The 10,220-nt window shown below is 58.0% G+C and overlaps 1 protein-coding gene and 1 non-coding gene across 2 annotated transcripts; both read right to left on the reverse strand.

Moving 5' to 3' along the window:
* Positions 1–634: 634 nt before the first annotated feature.
* On the reverse strand, positions 635–7,233 carry GTPBP3 (GTP binding protein 3, mitochondrial). Its single transcript, XM_056822267.1, has 9 exons — positions 7,049–7,233; positions 4,785–5,032; positions 3,910–3,996; positions 3,624–3,826; positions 3,351–3,423; positions 3,031–3,174; positions 2,373–2,538; positions 1,698–1,964; positions 635–1,262 (listed from the first exon to the last, which is right to left on the reverse strand). Exons 1-9 carry the CDS (start codon positions 7,108–7,110, stop codon positions 1,031–1,033), a joined length of 1,482 nt encoding a protein of 493 aa, XP_056678245.1. The 5' UTR covers positions 7,111–7,233; the 3' UTR covers positions 635–1,030.
* On the reverse strand, positions 1,163–1,215 carry MIR7295 (microRNA mir-7295). The gene has a single exon (NR_127499.1). It is a non-coding gene; the product is annotated as a microRNA mir-7295 (primary transcript).
* Positions 7,234–10,220: the final 2,987 nt, after the last annotated feature.

Raw genomic sequence — 10,220 nt, forward strand, 5'->3', positions numbered from 1 at the left:
CCCACCTGAGCCTCGGCTTCCTCATCTGTAAAACGGGCATCACAGCGTCTGTCTTATCAGACTGCTGTGAGGGCAAAGGGAGGTAGGAAGCCTGTGGCAAAGGGGAGCTGCTGGGATGGGAATCGCTTAGGGGGCCTCTCCAGGAGGTCCCTGGAGAGTTTGGGGGAGGGGCTCAGAGGACAGATGCGGGAGGGAAAATTCCACACGCAGCCACCGGCTGCAGAGCCTTCAGTCTATGCGGAGCCTCGGGCACTTGCTACCAGAGGACCCGCGGCCTGGGAAGGCTGGAGGGGAGGCCCCGAGACCGGCCCCCCCAGCCAGGGAGGATGGAGAGCCCGAGCTGGTTTGGGCCCTGGAGCAGACTTGGAGAACGACTCAGGGAGAAGAGGCTCTGGGGCAGGGGGCGCTCCCCTCCCCAAACAGGAAGCCAGGCCCGGAAAGGGACCCTTAACGATGAACAAAGAAGGGCCTTCTGGGGCCCGGGCCTTCACGCTGCTTCCCACGGCCCTCCTCCCCCGGGGACGCGAGGGCCACCCGTGTGGACAGGCGGCGGTCTATGTTTGTTACCCCTTTACTGTGAGGGATGGCCTGGAGGGACGAGACGAGGAGGGCACACAACAAAGGATTTCAGTAAAATGTGTTTTTTTAAGTCTGTTTATTATCAGGCGGCGTCCATTCCCGGCCAAGGGAAGGCCTCGAGTGCAGAGCTGTTTCCTCCAGACCTGACCGGGAGACTCTCTCCTGCCACCCCGGGCCGCCTCCTCCCTCCTCCAGGATGGCAGGGCGGCCCCTCACACCGGGGAGAGTCCAGGCTGGGCGCGCAGGCCGGGACCACGGGGAGCAGAGCGGCCGCCTCCAGACTTCTCAGAAAGCCGGGCGGCCTGCTGCCCCGAGGAGGCCCTCCCTGCTGCCCCGAGGAGGCCCTCCCTGCTGCCCCGAGGAGGCCCTCCCTGCTGCCCCAAGGAGGCCCTCCCTGCTGCCCTGAGGAGGCCCTCCCTGCTGCCCCGAGGAGGCCCTCCCGGCCACGGCTTCACTTGCCAATGCAGAAGTCCCGGAAAATGACCTCCAAGATCTGGTCGGGCCGGCCCTGCCCGGTGAGGTGGCCCAGCTGCCTCCGGGCCTCCCTCAGCTCCTCAGCGGCCAGCGCCAGGTCCCGGGCCCGGCTTCGCCCGTAACCGCGCAGGGCTTCGAGGCAGCTCTGCAGGTGGTGGCGGTGCCGGGCCCGGGTCAGGACGGGGGGTCCGACTGTAGGATCGCCGCATCTGAAAGGGAGGGCCATGGTTGGGGGGGCCAAACCCACAGAGCTCCGGGCCTGAGTCTGACCGAATATTCTCCCCAGAGATGCCCGGGAATAAGGGCTGCCCTGATGGGTGACCCCCGGCCCCAGCCCCATGGGAGGGAAAGGGTTGGGGGCAGAGGTCGAGCCTTTGGAGGGGGCTGGGGGCCTCAGTGGATGGAGAGCCAGGCCCGGAGGCGCTGGACCCTGGGCAAGTCACTTCAGCCCCACGGCCTAGCTCTTATCACTCTTCTGCCTTGGAACCAATACACAGAGTGATTCCAGAATGGAAGGTGAGGGTTAAAAAAAGAACTTTTGCAAGAGAAACTGGTCAAAAGGAGGGGCTCGCACGGACAGAGACAGACTGGGGGCTCAGTCAGAAGCAGAGAGTCAGAGTGGCGGGGGTGGGGGGAAGGCTCACACAGCAGCCAGCTCCTTCTTCAAGGCAGCCAGCACAGCCTCCAGGCCGGCCTCAGTCTTGCAGGACAGCAGGAGGTGGGGGGGCAGGGTGGCCCCTCCAGGGGCCCCCCCCTTTGGCAGCAAGTCAGCCTTGTTAAGCACCAGCAGGATGCGGGGGGAGGCGGAGGGGTCCCCAGGAGTCACCACTGTCTCCAGGAAGCGGCGGCTAGCGTCCGAGGCCAAGTCAGTGGCATCCACCAGGGCCAGCACGACGTCGGCTTCGGCCAGCCTGAGGGGACAGGATGGAAGCGGGACGAGCTGGAGCCGGGGGGGCCTTGGGGAAGGGCCCCCCCACAGCAGGAGAGGGGCACCCCGGCACGCTCAGGACACAGGGCGAAGGTCGGGGGAGAGGCTACAAGCCACGATGAACAATACAGGAAGCTCTCAGGTGAGAAAGAAGTCAGACTCTTCCTAGCTGCGGGACCCCCACCGCCCAGCCCCAACACGGCCTAGCCCCCACGACAGCCAGTGAGGGCTTATAAAAGGGCAGGATGGCCCGGGGGCAGGGATGCCCAGCCGGCATGGGACAAGCCCCCAGGGAGCGGGTGGGGGGCTCAGGGAGAAGGGAAAAAGTGCAAGAGGAGAATGCCAGGCGCCCAGAGCCCCTCCTGCCCCCGCGGCTGCCCCCGGGCCTCACCTCTCCTGCGCCCGCCGGACGCCCTCCCGTTCCACCAGGTCGGGGCTGTCCCGGAGGCCGGCCGTGTCGCTGAGCAGGGCCGGGAAGCCCCCGATGTCCACGGCTGACTCCACCACGTCCCTCGTGGTGCCCGGCTCTGGAGACACGATGGACACGGGCCTGCGGCCTTTGGGGGCCGGGGGATGGTCAGAGCTTCTGCCCCAGGCCAGGCCCATCACCCTGAGCCCCCCCCTCCAGGGCCAAAGCTGGGCACTGCCGCCCCCTGGTGGCGCCAGAGGGAAGATGGCAGCCCAGGAGGCCCCAGTGATGCAGAGGAACCACAGGGGCCCCGGGTTCAGGTCCCGCCTCACTTCAAAGGAGGGCGTCTGGCTGGAGGGTCTCACGGGGGCCTTCCTCCCAGGGGTCGTCTCCCCTCACATCCTCTCCCTCCTCCCAAGGAGGGGCTGCCCTCTTCTGCCCCCCCAGTCATGAAGGGCAAATCTGGCCTCTGACCCCCTGAGGAGCTGCGTGACCCTGGGCAGGTCCCTTGGTTGAGGGCTGCCTCGCTTTCCTTGTCCGCTCGCAGGGCTGTGGCGAGGCTCCCGGCCCGTCTCCATCCTCCTTCCGGGGTCTCCCCAAAAAGGGCCCAGCCCAGCCCCCACCACCCCCCCGCACTCACTCAGCAGGTTGATGAGGCTGCTCTTGCCGGCGTTGGCGGGGCCCGCGATGACCACGTGGGCCCCCGAGCGCAGCCGCTGACCCCGACGGGCGTCCTGCAGGTGGGCCTCGAGGGCTTCCCGGAGCCCCTGCACGGTGCCGTCCACTGCAGGGACAGGCAGGGAGTCATAAAAGCTGCGGCCACGGGGAAAGGGCCGGAGCTGGCCGGGGAGGGAAGGGGCTGCGCTGGGCCCTGGGGGGGAGGGGCAGTGGGGGGCCAGTCTGGGGGGGCCAGGGCTGGCAGGAGGCGTGGGGAGGGGAGAGTGGACAGGGAGGCCTCACCCCACTCCAGCACGCCTTCTTCAATGTTGTCATCCTCGCTGAAATCAATGTAGGCCTCCAGGTGGGCCAGGGCCTGTGGGGGAGGGGAGCAGTAACACCCTCCGTCCCTCCAAAAGAGACACCCCCGCCCGCCACGCGCACACTCTCGGGTCCCAGAGGAGATTGGGAAGCTCAGAGCAGGCCCCGGGGCCTGGAGGAGGAAGCAGAGAGCAGGCGAGAGCGGGGGAAGGGAGAGAGGGAGAGGGAGAGCCAGAGCCGGCGGGCCTCACGTGCCGTGGTCAGGGTCTCTCCCCAGGCTCGGCAGAGCTGGCCCAGCTCGCCCTGGAGCTGCCTCAGGGCCTGGCGCCGCTGGGCCTCCGTCTCGGCGTGGATCAGGTCTCCCAGCCCCTCCACCTCGGTCAGGCTCAGCTTCCCATTCTGGAAGGCCCTCTTGGTGAACTCTCCGGCCTCTGCCGGCCGACAGCCCGGGACGCCGCCTACCTGCCGGGGAACGTCCGCTCAGGGCCCGCCTTACCCCGAGGGAGCTCACCCCAGGGAGCCCAGAAAAGGGGACACTCACCCAGCGCTCCCAGCACGGCACTCACGACAGCGGGCCCACCGTGGACGTGGAACTCGGCGCAGTCCTCTCCAGTGAAGCTGTGGGGCCCTGGGGAGGGGGCACGGAAGACCCTGGGGCTCCGGGCTGGCAGCACCCGCGAGGCGCACGAACCCCCGACGGAACCAGGACAGCCCCAGCCCCTCCAACCCTCTGGGCCCAGCTGCGCTCCCTGAAAGGCAACTTCCCTTTGGGTGGGGAGAAGGGAAAAGAGAACCGGGAACTACCAGCACCAGGAGGCTCTGGGGGCAGGTCCAGAGTCAGGAGGTCCCGGGCTCAAATCTGGCCTCAGACATCTCCTAGTTGTATGACTCTGGTTAAGAGTCACTTAATCCAGGGGGCAGATAGGTGACTCAGTGGATGGAGAGCCAGGCCTGGAGACAGGAGGTCCTGGGTTCAAATCTGGCCTCAGACACTTCCCAGCTGGGTGACCCTGGGCAAGTCACTTGACCCCCATGGCCTAGCCCTGACTGCTCTTTGGCCTTGGAGCCAATACACAGTATGGATTCTAGGGCAGAAGGTGAAGGTTTAAAAATAAAGAGTCCCCTAACCCTCTCGCCCGGTGCTTGTCGTCTATCTTAGAGTCGTTACTAAGACAGAAAGCTCCAGTCTCAGAAGCTGTACGTCCCTGGAGTCTTCTGGAGTCTCAGAACAAGAGGCTCCTAGACTCCTGGACTCAGAACTTAGACCTCCTGCAAGTGTAGACTTGTTTCTCGCCGGCGGGGCACGTTAGAGAGCCAGCCAAGAAGTCAGGGAAAGAAAGCCACGCCAGAGGGCTGATGGGAAAGAGCCCCCACTGTTGGCTCCCAGGAAGCAAGGCCCCACCCTTCCGGACCTACCTGGGAACCAGAGGACCAGGCCCCTGTCTAAGGGTTCGGACGAGACGGGGTGCTTCAGGAGGCGAAGCTTTGCCAGCCGGGGCTGGGGAAGGGCCCGCAAGGCTGCGAGTCCCAGGACAGCAGGGCCGCTGGCCGGACCACTGGTGCGAATGACTGCCACCCCACACTTGCCCTGGCCAGAAGACAGGGCAAAGATAGTGGCTCGGCCGCCAGACACAGGCGGGCACGAACGGCGGCGCTTCGGCAGCCTGTGCAGGGAGGGGACAGAACAACAGTCAGCGGGGAACTGGTGGGAGGAGGAGGAAAGACACAGGGGTGTCACACCCAAACAGAAAGAGAGCCACTTGGGGGCAGCCGGGCGGCTCAGTGGGAGGAGAGTCAAGGACTAGGACGGTCCTGCGGTCCTTACCGCTCTTCTGCCTTGGAACCAACATTCCGCATCACTTCTTATCTAAGGGCCCTTTTTTTTTTATGTCTAGCTCTGATCGTGGTGCTATTTAGTCATTTCAGTCCTGCCTGACTCTGTGACCCCACTTGGGGTTTTCCTGGCCAGCGCTCTGGGCACTGTGGCGCCACCTAGCGGCCCCAGGCATGAAATAGGCGCTTAATAAATGCTTGTGGACTTGGTCTACCCGGCAGCCAGTTCTCAAGTTCTGCGATTGCAGGATTCAGCCACGAGGTGGCGCTGTGGGCAGGCCGTGCCCCGGGAGGAGCCGTTCAGTGGCAGGGGCAGCCTCAGAGCACCTGCTACGGGTCTGACCGTGAAACCCCTCCGTTCCCTGGTCCTTCCCACCTTCCCTGCTTTCTTGTCCGTTCCTCGCTCAATGCTCCTATGGCAGGCTTGCTCTCTCTCCTCACGATCGCAGGGCCCCCTGAGCGTTAGTTAACCCATCCATGTACAATGTAGCTGCCCTGTTTGGACACTGTAGCTCTGCAGGCGGGTGGGAGGGAGCTCCTTGAAGGCAGGCCCGGAGGGTTGCCTTCACCATTTCCTTCTCCAGCTCATTTGACAGATGAAGTGGCGAAGGGGCACACGGCTACAAAGTAGCCAAAGCCAGATTCACATAGGACGGAACAGGAGCTTCGCGCAGGCTAATCCTCCGAACAAAAACCTCCCCCGACTACTGTCTACTCCATCTAATCCAGAGATTCTTAAACTATTTTAAAAATATTTTGATAACTATTAGGTGCTCCAGTCAGGCAGACTCTTCTTCCTGAGTTCAAATCTAGCGTTAAACACTAGCTGTGTGACCCTGGGCAAGTCACTTCACCCTATTTGCATCAGTTTCCTCCTCTGTAAAGTGAGCTAGAGAAGGAAAGGACAAGCCCCCAGGATCTTAGCTGAGAAAGCCCGTGGACAAACAAAAAATGTCAACATAATTGCTTTCCTCTGTAATCCTCTTATTTAATTGATTTAAAAACATGTTTCTGAGCCGGATCATAGGTTCACCGGACTGACTGCCACAGCCTAGGCTAAGGAGCCCCGCTCTAGAAGGAGAATGAAAAGAATCCTTCAGTCTGGCACTGGAGGCCCTTTACCCACCCACCCTTCCGGCCTGCCTTCATTCTCATACTCCCCAGCAAATACATATTGTACATTCCTGCCAAAGGAGCAATTAATGCCATTCCACCTCCTGCAAATTCCATCCCCAGCCTCAGGGCATGCCTGGAATGCACTTCCTCCTCCTGGGTTAGGGCTTTTCTGATTCCTTCTTTCAAGGTTCATTCCCCAGAAGCCCTCCCGGATACTCAGCTCCAAAAAGCCTTTTGCCTCTCTCCTTCCGGGAATTGCTGAATCCTGGCTCTAGAGCACAAGGTGCCTCAGTTCAACTGGTCCAATCCTACGTGCATTTTATAAATGAGAAAACTGAGGCTCAGAGTGGACCACAAGGGCCAGTTCTGATTCCAAAATCTTTCCTCAGCGTCACAAGAGGCCACCTCCCTTACGTAATCCATGTCTGTCCAGTCCCCCAGTTTTAAATGTAAAGTCCTTAAGGGCGGGGAACCATCCTTTTTGGTAGTCTGCATTTCCTTCTCTGAGCAACTGGCATGAGCACACAGTAGGCGTTTAATAAATGTCTGCTGACGTTTTACTAAAAGAGGCAGCCCCTGACCTAAGAGCACGCAGCACGACAAGACAGCAGCCGGATTCGAACACCCGAGTCTCCCAGATTGGCGGTTTGGCCCACGTCCCGCCCCATAGTTAACCTCCTAGAGCCTGTCGAGGATCCCCACACCCACCCGCCACAGCGGCCCAGACGCACCTGGCGTACAAGCCGGTATTCTGGCCCGACCCGGATACTAGGGTTCCCAGGCGCCGCCACATGGCGTGGACTGGAGGAAACGCCGGAGGGACTAGAGCGCCCCCTCCCGGCTCCGTAGCCACGGCGACCCTAATTCTGATCCCAACGCCGCTGTCGTGGCTCCGCCCTCAAGCCCCGGCTCACTCCGCAGCGGCTTCCCATGAAAGCCCGGCCTCCCGAACCCCATTGGTTAGCGTCAGGCCTTATTTGAGGTTTTTTTATTGGTTTGTTTCTTGATGACACCATCCTTTTTGATGCTTGGTTAGCTACTATACCTAAGACACCGCCTTCCTTGAGATATGATTGGTCAATGCCACAGAAGTCCCTCCTTCCTGCTGCCATGTCTTATCGACTAGCCTCTTAGTGGTACCGCCCACTTCCTAAGACACCTCAGTGGGGAAAGGCCCCGCCCCCTCTGAAATTTGATTGGTCATTATCATAGATGCCCTGTGCGAGGTTGGGCAGTGCCTTGTCGTGATTGGTTGAGACGAGGGTGTTTTGTACTGAAGTCCGCCACGTGGGGGCCCCCCAGAGCGAGAAGCTGGGAAAACGGACTCGCTTTAATTCTCTAGGAGTAGGGCCACAGGGAGGGATAACATGATGAATATTTTTATGATCATAATGAATATTGATGTAACGATCATGAATATCAATACGGATTGCCACCAATCCCTAGTGGACTGTAATGAATATTCATGTGGTGACACAAACGGTCCAGCCGCTTTGCATTGACGTTCATAAAAGATCTGGAGTGAAGGGGAATGTTAATTTGAACCCGAATTCATTAAGCGCTTCTTAGCCTCGGCTCACCCCGGGAGCAGTCTGGGGCGGAGATTAGAGTTCTGCCCTGGGGCTCCGGGCGGCGGGGTGGGGCAGGTAAGGCTGAAGCCACGGTCAGACCTCAGTCTTGAAGTCGACTCTTTCTGAGGCCCGGGTTCATTCTGGGAACAGGCATCATCAGTCCCGCATCAAATCATCAGGCATTTAAGAAGCGCCTACTAGGTGTCAGACTCGAGGCTAAATGTTGGGACACGAAGAAAGGTGAAAGATGATTCCAGGGCTCGAGGAGCTCAGGATAATGGGGGGATAAAACAGGAAAAAATATGTAGAAGACACAGATGAACAGAGCGAAGATGCTAGAGTTAAGAGGGGCGGGGAAAGGTTGCTCGCAGAAGACGGGGTTTTAGTAGGCATTTAAGAGATCTCAGGGAAGGAGGGATGGAAAGAAGGGATCAAGAGGAAGGGAATTCCGGGTATGGGACACAGCTAACGTAGATGCTCGGAGACTGAAGAAATAGCATCGTGTACAGCAAGGTGGCCAGGGTTGCTAGATGGAAGACTATATGGCAGGGAGTAAGAAAAGTGTAAGAAGACTGGAAAGGTAGGAAGACAGATAAACAGGTTCATTAAAACTACAGCAACAACTTGGAAAGACCTTCATGAAATAATGAAGACTGAAATGAGTAGAAGAGGGACAGTTCTAGGGCTCATAGAAAGCCAGGCCAGAGACAGGAGGTCCTGGGTTCAAATTTGACCCCAGAATGGAATCTGGGAACCCCAAACTTGTGGCCTAGTGGGATCTAATGAATCCCATGGTTTAGGATTAGCTTGTAAATTGGAGACCCCAAAGCTTGTCCTTGTTCCCTTTTCCCATGAATCCACCCTGAAGGAAATCCCAGGTTAACAGTTTCAGACTGAGTGGGGGACCCTCAAGGGAATGACAATCCTAGTTGGGTGGAACTAAGCATATGCTAAGGACCCTCTTTGCTTTGAGTAGTCTCCCCTATTATATCAGACCCTTTCCCAAGAAGATCCACACGGGAGCAGGAACCATCCTTTAGTATCCACTGGAAGCAGCCTCTTTCCTTACACCCTAGCCTGTAGCTATGATTCCTTTCCCAAGCTTCATTGTAACCTGTCAGTGTAGTTGGAGCACTCCCATTTTCTTTGTAGCTATAGTGATGTCAATCATCTTTCCCTGCCCCTGGATTCCCCAAATGGTTTATAGGTTCCCCAAATTCTTTTGTTCCTTGGAGTCATCTTCTAGCGCTGATGGCACTCCCAGGGGTCAATGACCAGAGTGGCCAGACGCTGTGCAGTCCTGTGTGGTGAGCAGCTCTGTGTCGAGGTCTAGTAGCACTGAACCCCTTTTGCCCTTGATTAAAGAGTGATTTTGACTATTTAATAGTTCTGTGTTTTTTCCCAGTCAACAATGTCCTAGCTGTGTGACCCTGGGCAAGTCACTTAACCCCCATTATCTAGCTTTTAACACTCTTCTGGCTTGGAACCAATCCATAGAATTGATACAATACTAGTATAGATTCTAAGACTGAAGCTAAGGGTTTTTAAATAATAAAATAAATAAAAGAGAAAAATTGGATCCAAGAGTTCATTCTGGGGCCAGGGTGGGGGGAATCCTCCCTGGAATTTAGGATCTCTAACCAGGGCTCTCAGTTCACCCACCGCACCCTCATCCTCTCATCGTCCCAGGTAGTACAGGCAAGGGGTAACCTGCCAGAGCAGAAGACACACCTGCTAGGCCTTCAGGGCTCAAAAGATAGGAGTGGAATTCCTGGAGAGCTGTGGCCAGGCCAAAGTGGCAGGACTTGAAGCAGTTGGGGAATGACTAAACAAATTGTGACATGTAAATGTAAAGGAATGTTATTGTGCAGGAGGAATGATGACTGGAATCCAGAGGAATGCAGGAAAACCTGTATGATGCAGAGTGACATGGACAAAAATAATGTGAACACATCTAGGAATCTATTGAATTGTAATTGGCTCATCTAGGTCCCAGAAAAGAGAAGACCAAATTCCTCTCCCTCTTCTGGACAGAAAGGTGGGGGGCTATGTGTGTAGGCTGCTGCACACTCTGGCAAATGAGATATAAAATGAGGTCATCTTTGTAAAGCACAGTGCCAGACACAGTAGATGCTTAATAAATGCTTGCCCCTTCTCCTTCCCTTCCCAGACTAGATATCTGCCTTCTGATTTTGGTAAAGGGTTGGTTTGGTTTGGTTTCTTTGTTTTTGATGGAATGGGGGGGGGGGGCTGTAACTATGGCATGTCTTTTAAGTAAAAACACAAGATATTCATACAATCTTGGAGGCAGGCAGGGAGTTTCTCCCCCAAA

This window comes from Monodelphis domestica, chromosome 3, assembly GCF_027887165.1.
Source record: "Monodelphis domestica isolate mMonDom1 chromosome 3, mMonDom1.pri, whole genome shotgun sequence".
Lineage (NCBI taxonomy): Eukaryota > Metazoa > Chordata > Mammalia > Didelphimorphia > Didelphidae > Monodelphis > Monodelphis domestica.